General features: G+C 31.9%; 2 protein-coding genes across 2 annotated transcripts in view; one reads left to right on the forward strand and one right to left on the reverse strand.

The window, feature by feature from the left end:
• Positions 1 to 11,968, forward strand: part of LOC106459670 — a 29,187-nt gene extending 17,219 nt beyond the window's left edge. The window contains exons 5-6 of the mRNA XM_013919308.2: positions 5,513 to 5,642; positions 7,914 to 11,968. Of these exons, the coding sequence (XP_013774762.1) occupies positions 5,513 to 5,642; positions 7,914 to 8,005 (222 nt within the window). The 3' untranslated portion in view covers positions 8,006 to 11,968. The remainder of the gene's footprint in view (positions 1 to 5,512; positions 5,643 to 7,913) is intronic.
• Positions 11,969 to 13,854: 1,886 nt separating this feature from the next.
• Positions 13,855 to 26,793, reverse strand: part of LOC106459664 (inner nuclear membrane protein Man1-like) — a 59,894-nt gene continuing 46,955 nt past the window's right edge. The window contains exons 6-10 of the mRNA XM_013919304.2: positions 24,150 to 24,186; positions 19,871 to 19,958; positions 19,351 to 19,456; positions 18,944 to 19,022; positions 13,855 to 17,136 (exon numbers count right to left, since the gene is read on the reverse strand). Coding sequence (XP_013774758.1) covers positions 16,985 to 17,136; positions 18,944 to 19,022; positions 19,351 to 19,456; positions 19,871 to 19,958; positions 24,150 to 24,186 — 462 coding nt within the window. The 3' untranslated portion in view covers positions 13,855 to 16,984. The remainder of the gene's footprint in view (positions 17,137 to 18,943; positions 19,023 to 19,350; positions 19,457 to 19,870; positions 19,959 to 24,149; positions 24,187 to 26,793) is intronic.

A 26,793-nucleotide genomic window follows, 5' to 3' on the forward strand; every position in this document is an offset into this window, starting at 1 on the left:
TCTATTTCTGAAAATTCTGGAAACTTTTTTTCTTTCCCAAGGTAGAAGATCAGGATTTTCTTATAGCTATTAGTACTAGTATACTGTCCTGTGCAAACGTTTCAGTTTTTCTGAAAGAAGTAAAATATGGAACCAAGAATCTGACCCATGTCTGTCTGTGATAATGATTTAAGTTGTCAGATGTGATGATCAAAAGTCTAAGTGTTTACTTCATTGGTATTTCACAATAAAATTTGTATTTAAAGCTTAAGTTTCATTAATTGGATTGCTGAGTTGCCATTATAAGCAATTTATGTGCTAAAACACAACTAGCATGGCTTAAAAACCCTGGCATTTTCCAGTCTTTTCAACCATTAAAATGAAGATTGAGGCTATTAGCAGTTTAACCTAATAGCCTAATTGTTTAAGGCAACTGCTCTGCAAAAATGAACCCAGTTTCTGAATAGTAATTTCACTTCTCCAGAAATGTTAGCTAATTTTTTGAAATCTGAGAAAGTGGTATATGCATTTTAATTTGTTTTTGTAAGACTTATTTCCATGGGTAATTGTTCCTGGTTTTTATCATTTTGTAACTGATTGTATGTACTTTCTCTGGATATAGTAGTACTCTTAATTTTTGTAAAGTGTTATGATCTTATCTTTTCAAGGGAGGTTATAAAAACTGTCCCAGTAATCATAGGCCTACTAGTCTTACGTCAATTTTTGAAAATTTGATAAATGATGCTTTGGAAAGTCATTTTTGTTGTTTAGTCAGCATGGTTTCAGTAGGGTAAAATATTGCCTTACTAATATTATGACATTCTTTAAAGAGGTTACTGCTTATGTAGATGATGGTATGGGTGTGGATTTGATGTGGTTGGATTTTCAGAAAGCACTTGATAATGTCCCACATAAATGGCTTGTTAAAAAGTTATCTCTGTAGGTGTGTGGGATAGGTTGACTATTTGGATAGAAAAATTAGGAGAGGGTTGTTATAAATGGAGTTCAGTCAAGTTGGATTAATGTAAGGAGTGGAGTATCTCAGGGCTCAATGTTAGAACCTTTGCTCTTTTTGATTTACATCAATGACATAGATAAAGGAATGGTGAACAGATTATTTAAATTTGCTAACCACATTCAAGTGGATTAATCTCGTCAGTTGGGTACTTCAGGGTCATTAGTTAAATCACATTTGGAGTACTGTATTCAGTCTTGGGCTTCTTAGCTTAGAAAGGACATTGAATTGTTGGAAAGGGTTCAGAAGAGGGCCACTGTGATGATACTTGGGATGGAAAGGTTGTCATATGAGGATAGGTACTTCAGGGTCATTAGTTAAATCACATTTGGAGTACTGTATTCAGTCTTGAGCTCCTTAGCTTAGAAAGGACATTGAATTGTTGGAAAGGGTTCAGAAGAGGGCCACTATGATGATACTTGGGATGGAAAAGTTGTCATACGAGGATAGGTACTTCAGGGTCATTAGTTAAAATCACATTTGGAGTACTGTATTCAGTCTTGGGCTTTTTAGCTTAGAAAGGACATTGAATTGTTGGAAAGGGTTCAGAAGAGGGCCACTGTGATGATACTTGGGATGGAAAGGTTGTCATACGAGGAGAGGTTAAGATTTCTGAAATTGTTTTCTCTTGGAAAAAGAAGAGTTAGAGAGAATCTGAGTGAGATATTTAAGATCGTAAAGGGAATCGATAGTGTTAATGCATCATTTTTTTATTTTGTTTTAATTTCAGTGTAATAATGGTAAGATTAGGGGACACAAGCATAAATTTTACAAGGTAGGTGTCATATTTAACTAAGACAGTTTTAATTTTCTAACAAGATGGTTGTCCTTTGGAATGGATTGCCTTCAGATGTGGTAGTTGCAGGTAATTTAAGGGGATGTAAAAAGAAAACTTGATAAATATTTGAATGATAAGGGGCTTTGAGTGTTTTATTTTAGAGTTCACTACAGCCTAAATGGACCAAGAGATACCTTGTTGTCCTTAAACTGTACATATGTATATATATTTTGTTTTTTTTTTGACTGACATACTGTAGTTCTTTTATTAAAAAATAATCAAGTAATTGAAATGAAATTGTAAATTTATCATTAGTACAATACGTTATTATTATTTCAGAAAGTATAAAGAGAGAAAGATTATAAAGTGTTCCAGTATTTTGTATTTGCTTTAAACAGAGCTGTATGTACTCTTTTATATTGTTTGGTTGCTTTTTGCCCTTCTTGGTTTCCATGTAAATCTATAAAACTTTAATAATATTCATATTGGGAATTTATGCAGGCAAACCATGGTCACAAGTGTTTATTAGCATCTTTTTACCTTTAGGTATCATTTCACCACATCTGTTGTATCCTTGGTATCATTGTTTTTGCTGGAAGATGAATCCCTTCACAGTAATTCTTGTTCCAAACTTACCTCCCTTCTCACACTAACTATAGCTGTTACTTGACTGCCAGGGTTTCTTCCTTTGTCCATCTAAGCATTGGTCTGATTTTTCCTTGATTGATCCAGTCTTTTATACCCCACTTAATTGCCATTGGTGATATTTGTCTTTTGACACTCTGCACCTACATTCAATGTGCCCTCTGACCTTGTTAAGATAATGTTATCATTTTTGTGAGACTGACTCAATCAGCAGTCTCTAACACTGGCTCTTAGTGGGGAGAATGTAGGTAGAATGATAAAGCGTCCTGTGGACAATTGGCACAAACCACTCCAATTAGCAATGTCTGTAGGTCGGCAGCAACAAAAAATATACCTTCAGGGAAAGGTGATACAAAGCACATGAGACTAAGGTCACAATGGGTGTTGAGAAAGAGCATGTAATGTAACCTTAGTATACCAGTTAGGTAACTGGAATGGTCATTTGGGACAAAGGACCCAAAGCAACTTGAGTAAGCTGGAAAGTACTGGGGACTCAAAGAATTTTTGTTTCGAATATCGAATGGTAGTTGCTAAGGCCACCTTATACAGGGAGATTATGGAAGATGCAAAAAATGAGTTATGCATGGAACTTCTGATCGAAGTGGGCTCAACCTCCTCTCAATACACCGTTGCCAATATGTGTTCTATTTTCATTGATAAATGTCCATCACAGGACTAAACAAAGACTGAGACAGATACATGGAAACCTTAAAAATTAAATCCCAACATCTGGGTGTGCCATATCAGATTCAGAAATGGCTGAAGAGGAAGTGAAAGAAGTTGGCACTCCTGAAGGCACTGCAGAAGCAGAAACCAGAGTGTAGTTGCCAATCCAGTGCTATCAACAGGATCCAACCATGGGTTGTAACAAATCATATTTAGTACCTTAGGTAATATATGAATTGAACAGAAGGCCTAGAGTTGTAATCCCATACCTGACGGAATGCATCCATTGCCAAAGCCTGAGGGTGAGGTACTGGAGATCAAATTGTCGGTAGTTGGGTGTTCCCAAGAGTGGCCAACCTGTGTTTCAAAATGAAAGCCAATCCAACAGAAAACCTTGCAATGCAGCATATATTCTGTTGGGAGAATCTACTTGGGTCGAGACAATTGATCTACTACTGCATTCATCATCTGTGGAACATAGCAAGCTAGTAGGGTGACATGATAGGAGTGGTCCCGTGAAAGGAGATCCAAGGTTTGAAAACAAGGAGCCCTGGAACAAGTGCCCCTTGATGGTAAATGCAAGACATGGAATTGTCAGAGTGAAGCCTGATGATGTTTCCCTTACTAAGCCCAGTCCATGAGGCATCACCTTTTGCAGAGCAAGAAGGTCTAAGACATTGTGTATTGTAGCCTTGTCATCTGTGTGTAGACCCTGGAATTTCTGACTGTTGACATATGAATACCATTCCTGAAGTGAAGTGAGGCAATCATGAAGAGATGGATCTCTGGACAAGGTGGCAGTAGAGGCACCCATAGGGTGCCAATCTTGACACACCCATTGTTTATGCAGACACTTTCTGTATGGATAATACCCTCACTGGCCCCTCCACCTTATCAAGGTGGGATTCTAGCTGTAGTTAGAAAGGAGGTAAGTATGTTTTGGAAGTTAACATTTTGTTAAATTGAAAATGTATTTCCAATAGTACTTACCTCCTATCACACTCTCCTGCCCTTCCACACATTAAGAGTCAGGGTTAAAGACTTCGGATTGAGTCAGTCTGGAAAAAGTGATAACATTATCTGAATAAGGTGCTTATAGGCAGTACTAGGATAGAGGGCACATTAACGTAGGTGGAGAGTGTCATGAGATAAATATTGCCAAGGGCAATTAAGTGGGGTATAAAAGATTGGAGCAAGTGAGAAAAAATCAGACTAATGCTTAGGTGGGTAAAAGAAGAAACCCTGGCAGTCGAGTAATAGCCACATTGGAAACACATTTTCAATTGAGAAAAATGTTAACTTTCTGAAGAATAGTCATGATGTATTAGAATGTGTTTTTACCTGTCAGCAATAAGGGTGCCATCAATTTTATGTAAATCTCAGTGGCTGAATTGCAGCCCCCATTTGTATTGGTCCTTATGCATGTTTACTGTAGATGTTGCACATTGACCTTAATACTGTTCTAATCTTTGCCATTGAACAAATTATCATTGATTGTTGCTAATTCAACTTTAGATTCACCTGCAAAGAGCCTCCTCCAGCATAGCTCATTTCATTGAATTCTGAAGGTCATTTTAGCCTGTGGTGTGGTTATCACTCCTAAGCAGTAGTTTTTGAGCAGCTATACTTCTATTTTGGACACTTCACACTAATGTGTATCACACCTATATTTATAAATCTTTAGTGGTTTGTTTTTATCAAATAAAGAGCATATTCTGAGTTTCTTAACTTCACTCTAAGTGTTTCAGCTTTCTACCACAACTTCTATTATCAACAGTTTTAGTTTCATGTAGCTTCTTAAGAGTTTCCATATAGCTCCTACCTAAACATGAAATTTTCCCTCAATCTTTGCATGGAGTAGCCTTCACTAGTCAATGCTTTGATTTCTATATGTTTGTCATGTGGCATTTCTGTCCAAGGAACTATGAGTACATTCACCAGACTACTGCTGAAAATATTATGACATTATGTACTTTTATAGGCATTATGCAGATATGGTACTGTGTTTTGATGGATGACAGTATGTCACACAGTAAACTGTTAACACCTGACTACACTTTGGTGCATTTAATTTTCATGCAGTAGAAAGGAGCATATAAATATTATGACATTCTGTACTTTTAGAGGCATTATGCAGATATGGTACTGTGTTTTGATGAATGACAGTCTGTCACACAGTAAACTGTTAACACCTGACTACACTTTAGTGCATTTAATTTTCATGCAGTAGAAAGGAGCAATCTCTTAATATTTGTATTTTACACCATTTTAATTACTATTTCTAGAACTATTCCCAATACTGTATATATATTTAGTTCTGATGTAGGTTATTGATTCTAGCTATAATTTCATATAAAAATTTAAATAATTAGCTAGTTTGATATTTCAATATAGTAACTATTTGTAATTGATTTCAATTCCTATTTCAGCCTTTAACTGACTTTGCCAATGTTTGGCTTGCCCAAGGTAAGGGCTTCAGATTAATTGTTTTAGACCCAGCAGAGGGATGTCAACAGAATTGTTCATCTGTTTCTGTTCTTCTAAAACCGAAGGATGTATGTGAGTATGCACTCTATTGCAGTAAAAGTAATATGCAGGGTAATCTTAATTTGGATGATGTATTATAGACATACTTTCCAGTTTGTATCATTGTACTTACAACATTTAAATAGCTAGTGAAACTGTGTGTGTGTGTGTGTGTGTGTCTATATATATAAAAGATCTTTATAATTTATCCAACTGCATATATTAAAAAGGATCTCGATTCAGGAATACTTTTAAAATGTTTTGAAATTCTTGGATTTATAAAAGAATGAGTAATGAACTATTATAGAATTTTCAGAACATCTTTAATTTACATTATAGATTTAGAAGTGTTTTGTATTTTTAAAATTAGAGACATACTATTATTTCTGAGTGTTTGTTTTTCATTTGATTAAATATTACATGTTATTGTTACAATCCTTCAAACTATGATTTGGTAAAAAAAACTCCATTACTAAAATATTTTTTTTTCAAGGAAAGTATCAGTAATATTAGAAAGTGAGTAATAATGCCTTTGAAGATTTTTTATTTCAAATAATTAGTCCTAAAGGATATTGCATTACATTTACAGGACACACAAATAAAGCTAGGGCATTAACCCTATCGCGACGGGTCATGTGTCAAAGGCCATGTCATCGCGTTTGTTGACTTGCATTCAAAATTTTATTGAACTACTATTTTATGAATTTGTGTCAATAAGTTTGGTATGAAATTGTAGATTATTACTCAAATTTTAGTATTATACATTAGTTAATTTCTTAATTTAAAAATAAATATTAAAAAAATACAGCTAAAAATAGATTTTTGTGTGTCATGTGGTATGTTGGATGCAGAACTGGTTCAAATTAGATGTTTGTGATGTTAAAATACAAAGTCTATAGTTTTGTATGAATTAGGAACTCAAACTACCAATATTGACAAGCTAGAATATAAAATAAGAAACTCTTATATTTGCTAAGATACCACTCGTGTACTGAATCAAATACAGTGCCTCCACCTTATTTAATTTTTGGAAATGCTCTCTTATATACACTTATTTCTATATATGACATGAATAAACAATAAAAAGCTCAGAATGTGCCCCTAGTGGTTTTCTCAGCTATTTTGATGTGTTAATGTATTAATTTTTAAAGGCTTAGCAACGTACGTCAAGAGCAACTGAGTACAGTGGTTGTAAGTAGAAGAAATAATTGTTTGCTTTGCTTCTTTATTTACTGTTCTATGTTTTAAGAAAAATAAGTTTAAGAACTTATTTGTAAATAGTATTGATGTATATATTCTGTTTTAAGAAAAATAAGTTTAAAAACTTATTTGTAAATAGTATTAATGTATATACATATATAATGTATAATAATTGAAATGTGACTGTATTTTACAAGATACTAGTCTGCAAAAATACAGCCAAGACAAGTTACTTTGTAAAGACTAAAGGTCAGTTTTATATTATTGGATACGGTATCACGAGTGCACGTGCGTCGTGTCATTTTAACTTCTCTATTGTTAGCCAGACATGTCTGAAAGGTAAATATAATAAATATATATAAATGTATAATATTATGAGGTTTAAGCTATTTAGACTAAACATATGTTTTATAATCTGTAGTCATTCTAGAACAAAAAAGCATAACTTAAATTTATTTTCTAATTTTTTATGATGGTTATGAGGCCAGTCAAATTGACATACCCCATAGAGTTAAGGTAGAGAAAATAACAGAAAAAATATATAGTTTTACTGAAAACAAATGTTTGAAATGTATTTAGGAGGTTTTAGAGATTACACAAATATTTGAGATTTTTGTGACGAACAATAGTTTTTTAATTGTAACATGAAAAATCACTTCGCACTTGGACTGGTAACAAAACAGATTCAATATTTTCACAGACAAATCTATAATAAAAATACTTCATTAAAAATCTGATTTTTTGTGTACAAAAGACTTGTAATTTTTACTAAAAGTCTACCAAATTTTGTGAAGATACACTTACTGCATTAAAAGATATAGTATAAATACTTAACTTGTGTATATTATAATGAGCCTGTCACGAAAGGGTTAACGACTGAGTTGGAATAGTTAAATGTGTCCTTGTAGGAGCAGAAGCTGCAGCACTAATTGAAATATTAATTTTATTGGAATTAACCCTACTTGTCTGCTTATAAAAAAAAAGACACACACAGAGGAAGAGAGAAAAATATATTTTAAATATTAATATTCTGAGATTAAATAATTTCTTTGCTATACATTATGATTAAAAGTAATTAATTAGAAGTTAATATTTTGTTTATAGTGTATTACAACTGGCAGGTGTGGAGGCCAAGATCGTTACCAGCACGACTGACTGATGACCTGAGCATAACTTTCATGGGCTCCTTCTACTGAATTACTGTTTGAAAACAGATGGATGGATTCAGTTGCTGGCAGAATAGTTAGCAGAGATAGTGTACATGATTATAAGCTTAATAGATCTTCAGGGATTTGCATATATGTAGTATGTTGAAATAGTCACTAGAGTAATACATTTCTTACAGTAGTAGGTAGGTTGGTATTTTTTAGCAAATTCATTTAGTTTTTAAAAACTGTATATTCTGTTGTAGGGTGGTTCCACAACTTCTTGTACAACACAGCAATGCTGTTTGTTGTGGCCAGGAAAATAGTAAAAAACCCTATGTATAGAACACATAGCTACTATTTAAACTAAATTAAGTAATAACTATTTAAATTCCACATACTAATCCCTGCTAAAAAGCTACACAACTACTGTACTTTACCTAACTGATCAAGAAAGTAACACCATTAAATGTATGTCAGAGTGGCTCAAAAAGACAACAATATATCCTCATAATAATAGCCATTCCTTCTTGTGAAGCTATTATAGTCTTTTGTTGCACCTTTAGTGGGTTCCCACTTATTAATGGTCTTTTTAAGAGGGAAGACAATGTAACATTCAATGGCATGCTATTCCAAAAATCAGTTTCTTTCTTTCTTGTCATTGCTGAAGACTCTTTCTCCTCCAGCATTGGATTGGGGAATTACAAGCTCCAGTTGTGCAACCTGAGCAAGTTCTGCAAATCTAGCTTTGATACCTGCAAGCTTGCAAGTTGCTAGATGATCCCAAATTCTGTCCATTCTATATGATACATTTCCATCTTCACGCTTTATTGCAGCATCATTCCACATATCCTTTGGAATAGGAATACCTTTCTCATCTAATAGTTGATATTCTGTGAACTGTTCTTGTAATTGATTTACTTGATGTCTGTATTGGAAGGGCAGGAGATGAGAATATCTTTTCACATAGAACAGCACGTTCTAGAATGTTGAGAAACTCCTTTCAACAAAACTTACAAACCTGACATGTTTGAGTATGTCATGGTCATCTACCCAAGGGGGTTTCTTGATGGCTTCTGAGGCTACAGTTGTTTAAAAATTCCTGACACCTTTAAAATAGATTTTCCTCTGCTCTGGTGAGATGTTTGCCCTCTTCCCTATGTTTTGACATTTTTACTCGAGTGGTTCATCTGGCAGTTGGTTTGGGTCCACTTAAAAGTCAACATCTGTTACAACAGGCACTTTGTATTATCTCTGTTGTAACAAATTTACCGCACAGCTTTCTTATGAATGAATCTGGATAAATGGCATAAATATATGGATCTTCTCTTTGAAGAAATTGATTAAAGCAGGTGAATACTGGCAGGACTGAACTGTATAACAGCAAATAAATATCTGTCTTAGGATTTTCAAAATGGGTCCTCAGTCTTTTTGAATCTTGACTTTCTTTCCTGGCATGACTTGAAATAGGTCTTATTTCCTTCAAAGAGATCAATATTCATGGTGGCTGCTGTCTTGTGTTGACATGATTTACAACATCCCTATACTCAACATCACAAAAATTAAATCATGTTGATTTTCTCTCTGTAGACTTGTCAAACCAACATAACAGGTCTATGCACAAGTTTTTCACACCAAGCTTTACCACTGATTAAAAGGTATCTGATGCTTTATAGGCTATGTTGTGTAAGAGATGACATGGACAACCAACAAAGTAACATGATTGGGCCTGCTTCATCACTCTTAATTTAATTGAGTTCCTTTCACAAAGATTGATACTGGTGTTATCCACACCAAATGACATGCAGTTATCTCATGCAATGGAAGGTTATCATCAATCTTATAAAAAAATTGTTGCAGCAGTTGCCCCTCCTATCCCTGTTGTGGTGAACATGTCCAAAAGATTGAATTCTACCTTATTTGTGTTAACATCATACAAACGTTCAATAAGAGTATTCATTTTCTGACGTTCGGTGTTATTGGAAAAAAAAATGTATTAAGAATGTTCTAATATTTCGGAGTACACTTATTCCATTTTCAGTGAAATCTAAAAATAGTGTTACAAAGATATTTATTAACTAATGCTACAGTATCATTAATCACTAATTTACTTGGATATTCAGTAAAATGTTAAATGGAGAGAAAACATATTATAGAATAATTTAAAGTGACATTTAGTTTCACCAATATAAGAAGCTTTACAGTGTCTGCACCTGTATAAACAGATGAGATGCAAACAATGGCAATCAGTACACAATCTTTGTAACTGAAAATTTTTAAGTTTGAGATTGGGTTTAAAATAGCTTTCAGATCAACTTGAGGATAGTAACAGTTAAGTAATTTTTTTCAGCTGCTTCATGATAAGTGAGCTGTGTCTTCCAAGATATGGTAAGTTGGTGTATAAAGATAATTTGGGTAGAATAGGTATTTTAGGTGGCATAGCAAACACATCTGTTAAGAATGAGCAAGTTATTTTCTCCAAGAAATGCTTTATGTAGCCATTTCAAAAGAAAATGCTTTGTATAAAATAAATTTCTTTGTGAAGGGCTAGATAGGAATTATTTCTTTATTTCATTTGTGTTTAAAATTAAATCTGAAGTCTACTGAATGTAGTGTTTTTAAAAAACATTAAATCAGTTTAAATATCATAAACAGCCATACTGTACTCTGCACATATCACTATCATCGACAGCCTTCAATGTTTGACATCACCATGTGTGTAAATATACATGTGTTCCTGTTTTCCATCATGCTACTCTGCTGTATCTTTGACATTTCAAGTTAATTTAGCAATAGGAATATCCACAGTATATCTACAAGTGTGACGTATTGTGCTCACTTATCTTCTTCCTTACTAAGACTTGTTATGAATATAATTTAAGTTTAATGATATATATATAGACACACACCCCAATTTACAATGGACACCACTTATAGGTATTTCCTGATATGTCAGCTAAATTGTACAAGTGTGTTGTCATGTAAGAAATATAACTTTATTGTGAAGCAACAATGTAATTCTCATTGAGCCCTCTATCTCCATAATGTTTTATAGCTTGTTATTTGAAAAACTGTGTTTCACATATGATACAGTATACTTCTGTAAGCCTCATCTGGTTTTGTAGCTTGTTACTTTAAAAGCTTCATATCTGACAAATGGTACAGTATACTACTGTAAATAAGATTTGAGGTTTACATCACCATGTTATTTTATAGCTTGTTACTTGCACAGCATTTTGATTAGTACACTGGCTCAGAAACTGCACCCTAAACTATTCCAAAGTAACACTTTTATTAATAAGTTAAAGACTGGTTTTGAAAGAGTAATCACACATTTAAAAAGCCATTTTGATGAAGCTCATTGATACTGTTAATGAGCTAATAAACAAGAGCTTGAAGCTGATGGAGGGCCAATTTTTCTGAATGATAGTAAAAGTTATTTCATATTAAAAGACAGTCTAATCAAAAACATTTTAGATGTGAAAAAAAGATGCAGCCAAAAAAGGATTGAGCGTGAGACTTAAAGAAATCAAATCAAAACTGGCAGCCACACTTATAGCATTGATAAGAATTTTACTGCAAATATTCAGTCATTACTTAGCCAGGTTGCAGTTTTTGTTCAACTTGGAGCATGATGGTGGGTAAAACAAAATACTATTACTTGTCTGACCACCTTATACTAAAATATTCTGTATTAAGTTTTAATAAATAATTCTGTAATTCAGTTTCTCTAGTTTTTGTATTGTTATGGTATTTTCAGAAGAAATTTATTTTTGCACAAGTAGATCTGCTACTAACAAGGAAATTTGGGAAGTAGTCCTTATTTGAAAATATGTGAAGTAATAAGAGTTGGCAAGTTTTGAAGACAAAAACAATCTTTATTATCACTACACACATACACACAGAAAAAAAAAACACCCCAAAAATGCATGCTTACTTATACAGACAATAAGACATATCGTCTGCCATTTCCATCAGGTCATGATTAAGTCTGCAACTTTCTCTCTCTCAAAATAGATTGCTTTAGGACAAAACACACAAATTCCAAAAGAAACTAAGAAGTGAAGATTCAAACTAATAGGTAACCTCAGTTTCTTTGTTCAGCCAATGGTGTCGCCTTGTGACTTAAGCTCTCTTGTGTCATTTACGTGCATCATTCAGCCAACAAATGATGACTGACACCTTGTGACTCAAGCTCTCTTGTATCATTTACATGCATCATTCAGCCATTAAAAGATATTAAAGTTGGTGATCCATTCTACATAGATGTGCTATGTTACTGCATTATTCCTTTAAGCAGAATAGATATTTACTTGATAGAACAAGGTAACTTCAGTGATTTTCTGGATTTGTTTAAAAATTCCTATGTAACTAAATGCAGGTAGAAAATATGATGTATCTGCATATTAAAGTGTTTTCAACTTAACAAATTTTGTCTCATTCAGAAATTTTAATTTTTAGAATCATAATTTGCATTATTCAAAATTACAAACATTTTTATCAGGTTTAAATACTGTATAACTAATTTCACATTTACTGAGGTTTTTCATAGCTATTAAATGTTCTTTACTTAGGTTAGCAGGGTTGTATTCAAAAATATAATTAATAAATAGTTATCTTTCTAATTGACATTCTAATACCATTAAATTATTCCTAGCTACTAGACCATATTGTGTTTAGGAACTTCAAATTACTGCGATTTCCTATTAAGTTATTAAAACATCAGAAAAGTTGAATATCAAATTACTAGGGTGATTAATAAAAATAGTTATCTTTCCAGTTGATTAAGTCTGTTCAAGTGTTTTGAATATTTTGTATGTTGATAAATGTGTATACCGAAATGACTAATGTATTTTTTTTAGGTATGAAGAGGCCTGTTTTTGTCTTACATAATTTGCACCTTTGTTTGATTTCATGATTCGGTAGATTTTTAGTTCACCGTTATTGTTTAGACTGGTGAAAATGTCTTGTAGATACTTTGAATGTAAAGTGTACCATAGAAAAATATTTATTGGTTTGTATTTTCATTTTGAAAGCTTAATAACAGAATTGTTTTAAACTATTTGATTAAGATATTGTGTGCTTTCAATGTCAGTAACCTAATGATCACCCAATAACTTTTTTTATTCTTATAATTGCTGGGTACTAACTACAGACTAGTTTATGATCTACATTTTTGCTATTAAACTGCTGCCATCCTCAGGGAGGTCCTGAGTAAAACTGTCTTTGTGGTGATAATTAATAATCTGATTAATTTGTTGTGCTTATAAAATTATTAATAAATATAAATACTTTTACAGAGTTGGAAAACATTAAAATATTTGTTAGTAGAAATTACTTTCCAAATAACATGATTGATGACATCATTCACAATTATTTAGGTAAAATTAAACAATTTTTGTTTTTTGAAAAATTATGTAATCTTTTTCATACCACTTATACAAATATTGATTTAAGTGTTGACTTTAAACCTAAAAGTAGATTATGTTTTTCTAGTTTAAAGAAAGAAATATTACATTTTAAAACACTATACATGAATTTAAATGTGCTATTTCAAGATTTATTGAATCAACCTCCAGGTGGTTAGAGACTTGCAAAGCTGCAGCATTGATACTTTGTGTGTTTGCAACTTTAAAATAACCTTTACTTTTGGAACAGATAAGTTATTTACCATTTTAAGAAAAGCCAGTGTTGTAACTTTGAACAAGCCCAAAGTTTGCAATAAGCTATTGATTTATCACACTTACATTGTCTAAAAAAAAACAAACTATAATTCATTGTTTTGCTCAATCCTAGTCTGAATAAATTAATAGGAAAGGATTCATTCTTAATATAGCTGATATTTTAATTCTTAAACACCCAAAGTATAGGGTTTGTTTTCTAGATTAAATGCTCAAGCAGACTGTTACATAACAATTTATTTCACAATACAGAAGACAATACTTCCAAAACCAAGTAACACAATGAAATGACACAAAATGCAGTCACAATTTAGTTAAATTTTCTGAACAAACAAGCTAAAGCACAATATCAGTACTAACAATAAGTAATACTTAAAAACCTAGTATCAATTGATTTATTTCTTTTATGACTTTCTTTACTCATGGTAGGGAAGTGATTTCTTGCTTGGACACTTGTTTTAAGTTACTTAATTTCAAAGAAACAACAGCAGTGTTTTAGAATGTTCTGTAAAAACATGTTTTCTCAATCCATGCCAGTTAAGATAGTTTCTTATGTACTAATTTATTAGATCTTTACTCTAAAAAATGCATTCTGTTTCTTCAAGAATATTGTTTGTTGATACAAGTTTCAAGTTACTAAAAATGAGTTGTGGTTAAAAAGAAAACAACAGTAGGACAACAAAGACTTCAGTTTTATATTAATAAGCTCAAGTGACTGACCTCACTTGTGAAACAGTTGTACGATTCAAATTATGAAATACAGCAATTTTTGTGTGATAAAGACAACTAATATCTTGCTAGAACAGTAATTCATTTGCCTTTCATTTCAAAAGTAATTGCTTGATAGTTACATTACTTTATTTTTGACACGATGAAGCAAAAGCCAAGTTTAAAAAAAACTAATTTCACATATTAAGTTCTGTATTAACCCATCTTGTACATTCTTTCAGTTGTCCTTATATCTACACATTTTAAATATTAACAATTTCAAGATAAGAAAGGTTAGTGAAAAATTTTCTTCCTTCGCTGGAAATATACAGCTGAATAAAAACATCTTAAACTACAAAACAAATCAAGGGAATGTAAAATAAGCTGAGTGAAATAATAGTAATCACTAACTGCTGCAGGACACCATAAGTGAACGATGAGACTACTAAGCAGTAATTACTGCTGAACAGCACAAGAAAATGATGAGACAACACAGAACGAAAATGAACAATGAAACTACTAAGCAGTAACTACTCTACCACAAGAGTATGATAAGACTACTAACCACCAGAGAACAAAAGTGAATGATAAGATTACTAAGCAGTAACCACGACAGAACACCACAAGAGAATGAGACTAATAACAAACACAGAGCAAAAGTGAACAATGAAACTACTAAGCAGCAACCATTACAAAACACCATGAGAGATTGATGATACTACTAACACAGAACAAAAGTGAACAATGAGACAACTAATCAGTAACCACTACAGAACACCATGAAAGAATGATGAGACTACTAAATAGCAGATATTACAGAACAAAATTAGAGATGAGACTACTAACCAACATAGAACACGAGTGAATGATGAGACAAATAGTAACCACTACAGAACACCATGAAAAATGATGAGACAACTAATAAGTACCTATTACAGAACAAAATTAGAGATGAGACTACTAACCAACATAGAACACGAGTGAATGATGAGACAAACAGTAACCACTACAGAACACACCATGAAATGATGAGACAACTAATAAGTACCTATTACAGATCAAAATTAGAGATGAGACCACTAACCAACATAGAACACGAGTGAATGATGAGACAAACAGTAACCACTACAGAACAAGAGAATGATGAAACTACAAAGCAGTAACCACTACAGAACACCATGAAAAATGATGAGACAACTAATAAGTACCTATTACAGATCAAGATTAGAGATGAGACCACTAACCAACATAGAACACGAGTGAATGGTGAGACTATTAGACAGTAATCACTATCAACATGAGAATGATTAGCTACTGAGCAGTAATCATTACAGAACATGACTGAATGATGAGACTATTAAGCAATAACTATTGCTAAACAATACGAGAAAATGGTGAGACTACAAAATCAGTAATCACTAAAGAATACCGTGAGCAAATGATAAAACAAAGAACTACAAACCACTATAGAACATGACCAAAAATAAGCCAAATTGAAAATTTTAAAATCAAGAAGCAAGCTCACAATTGGACAAGAATAAACAAACACACGTTCTGTAGCTCACCATATGCATACAGAAAGTAACACTGCAATTGACAGTTCATGGGTCTTGTGTTCTACACATGAAACCACCATTAAATCTTCAGTTTGGTGTACCCTCCTCTTCTCAGTCTGGGAACTTGTTTTTCCTTTTTGAACTCTACAGAACATCCTGAAATAATGATGGTACTAACACAAACTTATTAGACATAATTATTATCAATGTTTGTTTACATCATTCCTTGAAATAGCCTAACAATTTCATGAGTATTCTAAAATAATGTGTTTAAAGATATTCTTGAAAAGAAATAGGGAACAAACCAAAAATTTCTACTATGGTACTAAGATGGTATGTGAAAAGTTTCCTTGAAGCTTAGATAAAATATATTTTATTAATAAAATGCTTAGTGTTTAAGTTTTACTTTTTACAAAAAAAGGAATGGACAGAAATGAAAATGTACACATATCACATTGCCAGAAACAATAAAACTGGTACTATTTCATATTAATATAGGTCAATGTACCTGTCTTTATATATGGATGACTTGAATAACTGTCACTCTGTGTTTAATATAGAATTTCTGTAACAAAGATTTGATTTTGAGTTATAGTCTCAATTTTACTTAGAAAGCTTTTAAAACATATCAGCAAACAAATGGAATTAATACACTTTCTCTACCAGAGCCATGAAGTTAAGCTTCAAAATCATATTGCATTTTAAAAACACTGTTCTTTACTCTGGTTAAATGCAGCAAAAAAAAAAAAAGTATCATCCCTGAAAACCCTTCAAAATATGTAAATGAGAACATGGAGATAGTGAATTATTCCACATTAATTCTATTCTCCATAACGTTTCACACACAATATTTGTGATTTTCACAAAGGAGCTTATGTATACACAGGTATCTTATTAAAAAAAAAGAAAAAGAAAACTGTTTTTAAGTAAACCCAGCAGTTAAACAATATTACAGTTTGTTGGTGTGGCAAACACCAGCATTGTAGTGGTAACTTTTTAAAATTTTTTATTAGAAATGTTTCTTTCTTCATCAAAAGACATTGCACTCCCAACTTGGGTGAGTACCAACCCTAAAGTTGTTCAGTTCAGGTTCTTTCAAGCACGGAGTTTTGGAATGGCACTGACAATGATAGCCGCATGTTGTTTGAAGGTTTCAGAGGCATTGTACTGTAACGAGATGCAGGAAATCTTTCGTGGTAACGCTCAAGTCTCAAGTACTTAACCGTTACCAATTTACCTAGAAGAGAAGTTCACAATTGATTTTAAAAAGTTACTTTTAAGAAGACAACAAAATGAGCTGTACTGTCATGATGTATGAAAGATATTAGAAAATTTTGAAAACTATATTTTTTGAAAGTGTGAGAATTTACTTTCTCTGTATAACTTTGTAATGAAAAATAAAAACCAAACACCTTTACCAAGGTTGTTCTTGGATGATTTGAAATTAATCTTCATAGTGAGTTTAGGTCATTATTAATTAGCCTGTTGGATATATCATATTTCACTAACATTTAATATGTAACCTTTACAATTTAATTTTTAGAGCTGTTTTTAAGTAACTACACCACCATTCATTTATAGAGCTGGGTGATTAACTCAACATAATTGATTAATCTAAATTATGATTAAATCAATTAATGTAACAAAAATAATCACAATTGAAATTAGTGTTTCCTATTATTCTAACAATCCTGTGATTGAAATATTGTCTTTATGATTTTTGATTAAATTGAAATTTGTCCAGCTTGATCGATTAGTGATGTGACTCATGAAAATAATTTACTAACTGAAATATTGCTATTTAATTGTGTGTTGCAAAGCACAAAACTACACAATAGGCTATCTGTGCTCTGCCCACCATGGGTATCACAACCAGATTTTTAAAGTTCTTTTTAGCCATCTCATTTTGAGAATAATTGACCAGTTGAAAGTAATAGATTAATGAACCCAGTGAATACTCAACTGCCAAATTCCACTAATTACCCAGCTCTATTAACCAAGAATCTTTACTGTCTCTTAGCTTTCTTTAAGTAACTATACTATCATCCAGTAAAAATGTGTCAGTCTATGGGGTTTTGAGTCTATTTTACTTCACCATATAGTAACCTAATTTAGGTATGTGAATAATGTTATGTATGGCCAATCAAATAATGCATTATACATATATGTCATAGATTCTCTTTTGAATTTCACCTTTGGTGAAAAAGAAAAGAAATCTTTAACACATATGTACAATCACTAAACAGTTAGTCTGCTGTATAATATTGAATAATGAATTTGACAAAATGTCATAACATTATTCAAATACCTAATTTAATTTAGGTTACTGTATGGTGAACTAAAATAGACTCAAAACCCCATAGATATTATATAAACTTCACCATTATAAGAGACCTAATGGTATTTCTTTGGTTTGCTGACCCAAGCTGTGCTGATGAGCCTTGATTAGGCGAAACTGTAGTCCACAGCAGAGGATATGGCCAGTCAAAGAATGCATTAGGTTTCTACGTCATAGATTCTTTTTTCAATTTCACCTCTGGTGATAAAGAAACAAAATCTTTAAAAGGTATATACAATTATATCAATTTTTACTGTCTTATAGCTGTTTTTAAGCATCAAATTGCTCAAGTGTTTTCACATTTGAAGAGACAATTGAACTTGTCTAAGCTGACGATGATTCTGGCTCTGAACCTGAATTACCAGACGATGATTTTGAGCATGATATGACTGAAAAAAAAGTATGCGTTTAAATGGTTAAGCAACTACATTATCACCATTAGCATTGTATATACATATTTACTGTTTTATAGCTCTCTCTAAGTGACTGGAATACGAATATTTAACAACCTCAGGTGTTCTTTATTGTTCTCTACTCATATTTGCATGTAAACATCACATGCATAATAAACAATGATGAATTGATGAATAATTTTTTTTCAATGCTCTTCCTTATTAAGAACTATACAGGCAAAAAGTTATAATAGCTATTTCAGTAAAGCTGTGAAAACTGTATAGATGTTACCTGCCAATTCTGTAATACTCACCATCAAACCACCAACCATGAAGAGAACTGTATGCTTCACGTGCTGCTTGTAAAGTGTTACATTTTAGAAAAACACAACCCTGGAAAATAAAGTTAGTCAAATAACACATACTCATAAGTCTAATAATAAATTATATTGATGAGTGTTCTTCCATTATACACAATAAAGTAACATATCAACTTTTAGAATGACACATGTTTTTTAAATTCTTGGTAAAACTATCATTTGTATCTTTTACTATTTCATGAGTTTTTGAACTATTATTTTAATTATAGAGTTTATATTTGTATCTATTTTATACAGTATTAAATATAAGCATTGGTGTTTTCAATAAAATTCAGTGAAAATAAGAATACATTTCATACAGAAAAAAAAAAAAGTTAAATTCAATTAGAATATGCACTTACCTCTTTTGATGATTTATCAACATACATATGTACAATTCCACTGTTGCTTTCACACTTTTCCAAAATAGCATCTTGTATTCGGACATGCCAGTCATCTCCATATTCTCTGCATAGCCAACACAAAAGGTTCACTTCTCAAAGTAAAACATTTAAAGAGACAAACAACCACTTCTGACAAAATGTACTTTGTCATATAAAAAAAAACTTTAATAAAATATTCCAGTATTTGATATAATTAACATAATAATAAAAAAAAAGTGTTTATTAAAAAGTGTTAGAAAACAAAAAAATTAAAACTGAAAAACATAACTTTAGAAAATGGTGATAACACATTAAATCCAAGTTTTCAACGAGTTTCAATAGATAAATTTCCCAGCAAGAGTCAATATTCCTACTATATTTTATCACAAGCAGTAACAAGTTTATGAATACAGTTCTATAATAAAATGTAAGTCTTTTAAAACAGATTACCTAAATATGCTCTTTTTACAAAGACATAAACCACCATGAGTCTACTTACACTTCCGGATCAAACATGTTGCGGATCTTGAGGCAAGGAGTTGGAGCAAAAGGCAACATATTTGGGCTTCTGTCACCATTTCCAAATGCTAAAGAAGGTGAACAAAAGAATGGATTTACAAAGAAAGGATGTAGAAACAAAATCGGGAGATGGTGAAGTTCCTAAAAGACTTCAGTAAACTATATATATTACAAATACGTAACATAAAAATTCACTCACGATGTATTAATTTAATGTATTTCAGTGTAAACCACTGTAAATTAAGCCTTTAAAAAAGTTATGTTTTCATTCAGTGTATAATTAAAAGATATGTAAAAGAAATGAACAAAGTAACAATAGAAATATATCTTAAGTTGTTACACACAGTTTTAACTTATCAAAAATGTCAAACATTTCTAAAGTAGCACAGATGTGAGAGATAGTACTAACTTGGCACAGGTGTGATACACACGTATAATAAACTTGGCAGAGATAGCAAACATTGTTTTAATTTAACACTTATAACTTGACACAGGTGTGATACACACGTATAATAAACTTGGCAGAGATAGCAAACATTGTTTTAATTTAACACTTATAACTTGACACAGATGTGAGAGATAGTACTAACTTGGCACAGGTGTGATACACATGTATAATAAACTTGGCAGAGATAGCAAACATTGTTTTAATTTAACACTTATAACTTGACACAGATGTGAGAGATAGTACTAACTTGGCACAGGTGTGATACACACGTATAATAAACTTGGCAGAGATAGCAAACATTGTTTTAATTTAACACTTATAACTTGACACAGATGTGAGAGATAGTACTAACTTGGCACAGGTGTGATACACATGTATAATAAACTTGGCAGAGATAGCAAACACTGTTTTCATTTAACACTTATAACTTGACACAGATGTGAGACACAATTATAATTTAGTACAGATACCAAACTGTTCCAATTTAACACGGATGGTCTGAAACTCACAACTGGGAAATGACAGTCAGATAGTTATAACCTAGTATAGATGTGAAACAATTATAAGTTACTACAGATACCAAACATTGTTATCATTTAATATAGGCAGTCATGTGGTTCTAAGGTGACACAGATGTGAAACAATTATAACTCTGCACAGATGTCAGACACAGTTCTATCTTTATACAGATTCCAAACACTGTTCTGATTTAATCCAAGTGGACCAACATGCTTATAACTTGGAAGAGATAATCAGGTAGTATCTAACTTGAAATAGATGGCTAGTACAATTAAAACATGTTGTAAGCATATAACATATGAAAATGTCACCACATGGTACATACGTGGAACAGTTTGTCAAATATGGTACGTATTTGGAATATTTTGTGAGACAGTACTTGGAATGGTTTGTCACACATGGTACATACTTGGAACAGTTTGTCAAGTGTGGTACATACTTGAAACAGTTTGTTAAATATGGTACTTATTTGGAATGGTTTGTCAGACACAGTACATACTCTGAGCAGTTAGTCAGATACAGTACGTACTGGGAACAGTTTGTCATACATGGTATGTACTAGGAATGGAAGGTCTGAAACTGCTTTAACTTGGTGCAAGTGATCACACATGGTTAGAATATAGCACAAACACCAGAAAGGATTCTATTCTGCAAAGATTGTGAAACTTTGAACACGTGGTCAAACACAGTTCTAATCTAATACAGATGGTCAAATGTTTTAATTAGGACAAAGATGGTTAGAAAAGTTCTATCTGAAAAAATATTTCCAACACATTCTTACTTAGCAGATATGGTCAGATAAAGTCCTAACTTGCCACAAATGGTCAAACACAATTCTAATCTGCCATGTATAATCAGAAACATTTCTCATATGGTAAAGACAATCAGACACAGCTCTAAAACGGTTCACATTTTAAAAATAGATGGTCCCACACTTATAAATTGCAAATATTGATAAAAAAATTCTAAATTAACACATAGTTAAAGACAATTCTAACATGAGATGGATTTTCAGAACAGTTCTATTTTAGCACAAGTGTTACATCCATTCTAACTTAGCATTACTTGGCAAAGATGTCTACCATTTATTTTAGCTTAACACAAGTGTTCAGATGCATTTCAAACTTGTAATAGATTGCTGGACACATTTTTAACTTGGAGCAAGTGGGAAGGTATAGTTCTATCCTGGCATAAGAAAGGATTCAATCCTGCAAAGATGTTCAGACACAGTTCTACATTGGCACAAACAGTCATATAAAGCTCTAACCTGGTACAGATGTTTACCATTGTTCTAGCTTAACACTGGTGGTCAAACACTTATCTAATAGTCAGACAGTTCTAACTAAGCAAACATTTCAGACCCTGAAATGTTGTAACTGAACAAAGACAACCTACCCTGTTTTAGGTTAACACAGAAGGTCAATAACATTTCAAAGTTGGTAGAAGTTGTCACACACTTCTAACTTAGTGCAGATGATCAGACGTATTAACTTGGCACAGGTGATCATACACTTTTAACTTGACAAAGATGTCTAAAATTGTTCTAATTTAACAAAGATGGTCAGACACAGTCAAAACTTATCACACATGGTCACACAATTGAAATTTAAAAGACATGGACTGACACCATTAAACTTGGAACAGAAGATCAGACAGTTCTGACCTGGCAAAGTTAAACAAAGTTCTAACTAGGCACAGATGTCAAAATACAGGTATAATAAACACAGACATTAAACACTTTTAACTTATTATAGATGGTCAGATACAGTTGTAACTTCACATAGATGGCCAGACATGGTTATAGCTTGGTCTAGATGTCAGAAAGGGTTTTATCCTGAAAGATGCTCACACTCAGTTCTAGCCAAGCATAGATCCTAAAAATTGTTATAACTTAGCATAGACAGTCAGACATTTCTTTAATTTTGGATGGAGAGTAAGACATCCTTTAACTTATGACATATGATAGACACTCTTCTAAATTTGCATGCTGTAGTCAGAAACAGTTTTCATTTGCACATGTGGTTAGATAGGTTTCTACAGATTTCACAACTTATCACAGACGTGCAAACGCTGTTCTTATTTGTGACAGACAGTTAGGTATAGTTCTAGCTTGGCATAGACACTGCTTTAACTTGTCACAAATTTCAGGTAATGTTAACTTCCCTCACATTCTAGAAATAGTTCCAATGATACAGATACAGTCCTAATTCAAACACTGTTCTAGCTTGGCACAAACTGTTAGTTATAATTTGGAACAAGTGGAAAACAATCATTTAATTTACAAGGTCAGTCAAATACTGTTTTTATCTTAGAACACATAGTGAGCACAGTTTGAACACAATGTATGGTAAGAAATAGTAGAAACTTCAAACGAATAGTCAGATGCTGCTCTGTCTTGTAAAAAGCTGATCAGACAAAATTGTAATTTAGCAGATGACCAGATACAGTTCTCACAGATGTCAGACACTATAAAAAGTTGGTCATACAAGGTGCAAAGTTAAAAAAGAAAGAGGCAGACATAACATTTGGCAATAGTTGGTTAAAAACAGATATAATTCTACACAGATGACAATTATTTTTGTAACTGAACACAAACAGTCAGGAATGGTTCAAAATTAGATTATACACACAGCCTGATCATGGCACAGATGATTAGATACAGCTCAAAACTTGTCAACAATGATAGATAGGGTTTTAATTTAGCACAGACACCATTATAACTAAACACAAGTGGCAAACACAGTTCTAATTAAATACAGTTGGTCAAGCACAGTTCTAACTTAGAAGAGATGATCAGACACAAGTCTAACAAGTAATCAATACTCTTATTCCTTGGAAAAAATGATCAGATATAGAACAAACTAGGAACAAAAGGACAGAGACAGATCTCTCAGAGCAGACAGTTAGGCACACTTAAAATTAAAGATGAAATTACACCACGAAATCATCAAGTTTTAAGACTATACCAAAATGAATTATTTTATTCTTTAAACAGAAAAAATTTCATATTTGACAATAGTTGAATGCAAACAAAGATATGACTATAGCTATGTAATTATAAATTTTTGTAATTTTATCTAATTTTTTTTTAAAGATAAAAGCCAGTATATTTCCAGGATTGGTAAATTGTATCTACTAGGAAGATTCTACATAAACAATAATGCTTGTGTACCAGAATGAGATGATTTTTAAATTACAAGTTCAAGTTCCACTGATTTTGAGAATACAGTTTTGCTGTACAGAATTTTGTATTGATGAAATAATTACTACTTCTAATTTTTAATTTTTTTACCTTGACCTTGCCATACTTTGTCCTTCTTGTTAGAGTTCTAAAAAAAAAGAAAATAAAAGAAAAACAGTACTTTCAAGATTAAAAGACAGTACAAAATTTTAAATGTCTGGATTAAAACAAACAGATAAAATGCATTATAAATGTTATTACTGGAAAAAAAATCCACAATATTTTAAGATTTGCAGAGCACAGTGAAAAATAATCTTTATGATAAACAGAACAATTAATGATGGCAAACACACAAAAAAAACATTTTATTAACTCTTTCAGCACAGGCTCGGTTCCTGGGACTGCACTCATAACCATTTTTTGTATAATATAGTTTTCATGCTATAACTTTAAATTAGTGAGTGCATGTTAACGAAATTTGGAAGATTATCACTAAACATTGCAATGCTTTCATGAGTAAATTATCAATTTTTTTTTTATTAAGTCTTATGCTTTGTTAAACAGTTTTTCTCATGCCTTCTCGTAACCATTTTGTGTTTGTTATAGTTTTCATGCTATAACTTTTCAATTAGTGAGCGCATGTTAACGAAATTTGGAAGATTATCAGTAAACATTACAATGCTTTCATACGCAAAATATCAATTTTTTTTCTATTAAGTCTTATACTTTGTTTAACAGTTTTTCTCATGCCTTTTTTTTTCTTTTTGCATGTTGCCAATTCAACGTGCAAAGTAATTTTCATTTTAAGATTAAAAATACTTTTATGCATCAGAAAACTTTCAAATTTTACACACAAAATCTTTATAATGTTCAGATAGTTATCAAACGTTTCTTAAGAAAAACTATATATTTAATCTGTTATTTTCATTAACGAATGTCTGTATGGGTGTGCTACATTTGACCGATCTTGTAACCACCATAAAAATTAGGAAATAAATATAAATTCTCTCTAAGACTAAGTTGCTTAAATCATAACATTATCTATATATATATATATATTGTTTTTATTATACTGACCTTTCAGCCATGCCTAGCCAACAATACAGAAGCTACAATGATGTGGCACATGTGCTCTCATGTTACCAGATCCAATAACATAAAACTGACCTTTACAAAGTGACCTGTCTTGGCTGTGTTTTAGTAGACTAGTATTTTGTAAAATACTTCAATTATTATACATTATTGCTATTTAGAAACAAGTTCTTACACTTATTTTTCTTAAACATAGAACAGTAAATAAAGAAGTAAAGCAAACAATTATCTCTTCTAGTTACGACATTTGCACTCAGTTGCTGCTTGACGTAGGTTGTGAAGCCTTTTAAAATTTTGCATGTGGAAAATACGAAACTAAATAATTTACTATATCAATACCATAGAGTTCCACTATAATTTATCAAGCTTAGTAACAAAGCTGTATCTGGGTCTAAAAAAATATGAAGTTTCAAGCAGACTAAAGACACAACCTACCTCCCTGAAATCTTGGTTCGAAAGAACAAGATGGTGTCCTAACACACCGAAAATGGCTTAGAAAGCCACTAGGTTCTTATTTTATATTCTATCTTGTTAATATCGGTAATTTGAGTTCCTAATTTGTATGAAACTATAGACTTAGTATTTCAACATCACAAACATCTAATCTGAACCAGTGCTGCATTCAACATACCATGTGATGCACAAAAATCAATGTTTAACCGTATTTTTTTAATATTTACTTTGAAATTAAGATATCGAATAATGTATAATACTAAAAGTTGAATTATAATCTACAGTTTGATACCAAACTTATTGACATACATTCATGAAAAGGTAGTTCAATAACATTCTGAATGCTTGTCAACAAACGCGATGACATGGCCTTTGACCCATGACTTGTCTAGAGAGTGTTAATGTCCAATATTTCACTGGTTATCCTCTTTAAGGACTTACATAAAATTACAACTGTCAATAAAAGAAAGTTTAATTGTAGCTATATTAATTCTGATGTGTAAAACAAATGTGTCTTACATTACGTTATCTTATATAAAACACGTAAGAGTGAAATGTGTAAAACAAATGTGTCTTACATTATATTATCTCATATAAAACACGTAACAAAGTAATGTGTAAAACAAATGTCTTACACTGTCTTATATAAAACACGTAGCAGTGAAATGTGCAAAACAAATGTGTCTTACATTATGTTGTTTTATATAAAACACGTAACAGTAAGAGTTTCAAATGTTGAAGCTCATACAAAATGCATGTAAAACAGTAGACAGAAGTGCTGTTTAAAAAAAAAATTATAATACTAATAATCAAGACATAATTAAAACAGCCATACTAATAACAGGTTAATAGTAGACTTATAAGTTGATTCACACTAATTGTGGAAAGTAGATCTAAAACAAAACAAATAAACAAAGACTTATGATGATAGTGTTATAAAGCAAAGCCTTTTTTTTTGTTTCCTGTTCAGAAATTTAGTAGCATAAAGAATGCTGTGTTTGCTAGTCTGATATTTAGAAATAACACTTTTGTTAATCCTATTAAATCTAATATCAGCAATGTATTAATCCATACTTAAATACAGAAGTTTGGCTTTTTTTTTTTGCATAGCCTGTAAAGCCAAGTTCATATGTAAACAACTTTGTAAATTTGACATTTCCTATGTAATATTTACAAGGTGCAACTAAAACAAAACACAGCATTAAAAGAT

The sequence above is a fragment of the Limulus polyphemus genome, unplaced genomic scaffold (genome assembly GCF_000517525.1).
Source record: "Limulus polyphemus unplaced genomic scaffold, Limulus_polyphemus-2.1.2 Scaffold646, whole genome shotgun sequence".
NCBI classification, from domain to species: Eukaryota; Metazoa; Arthropoda; class Merostomata; order Xiphosura; family Limulidae; genus Limulus; species Limulus polyphemus.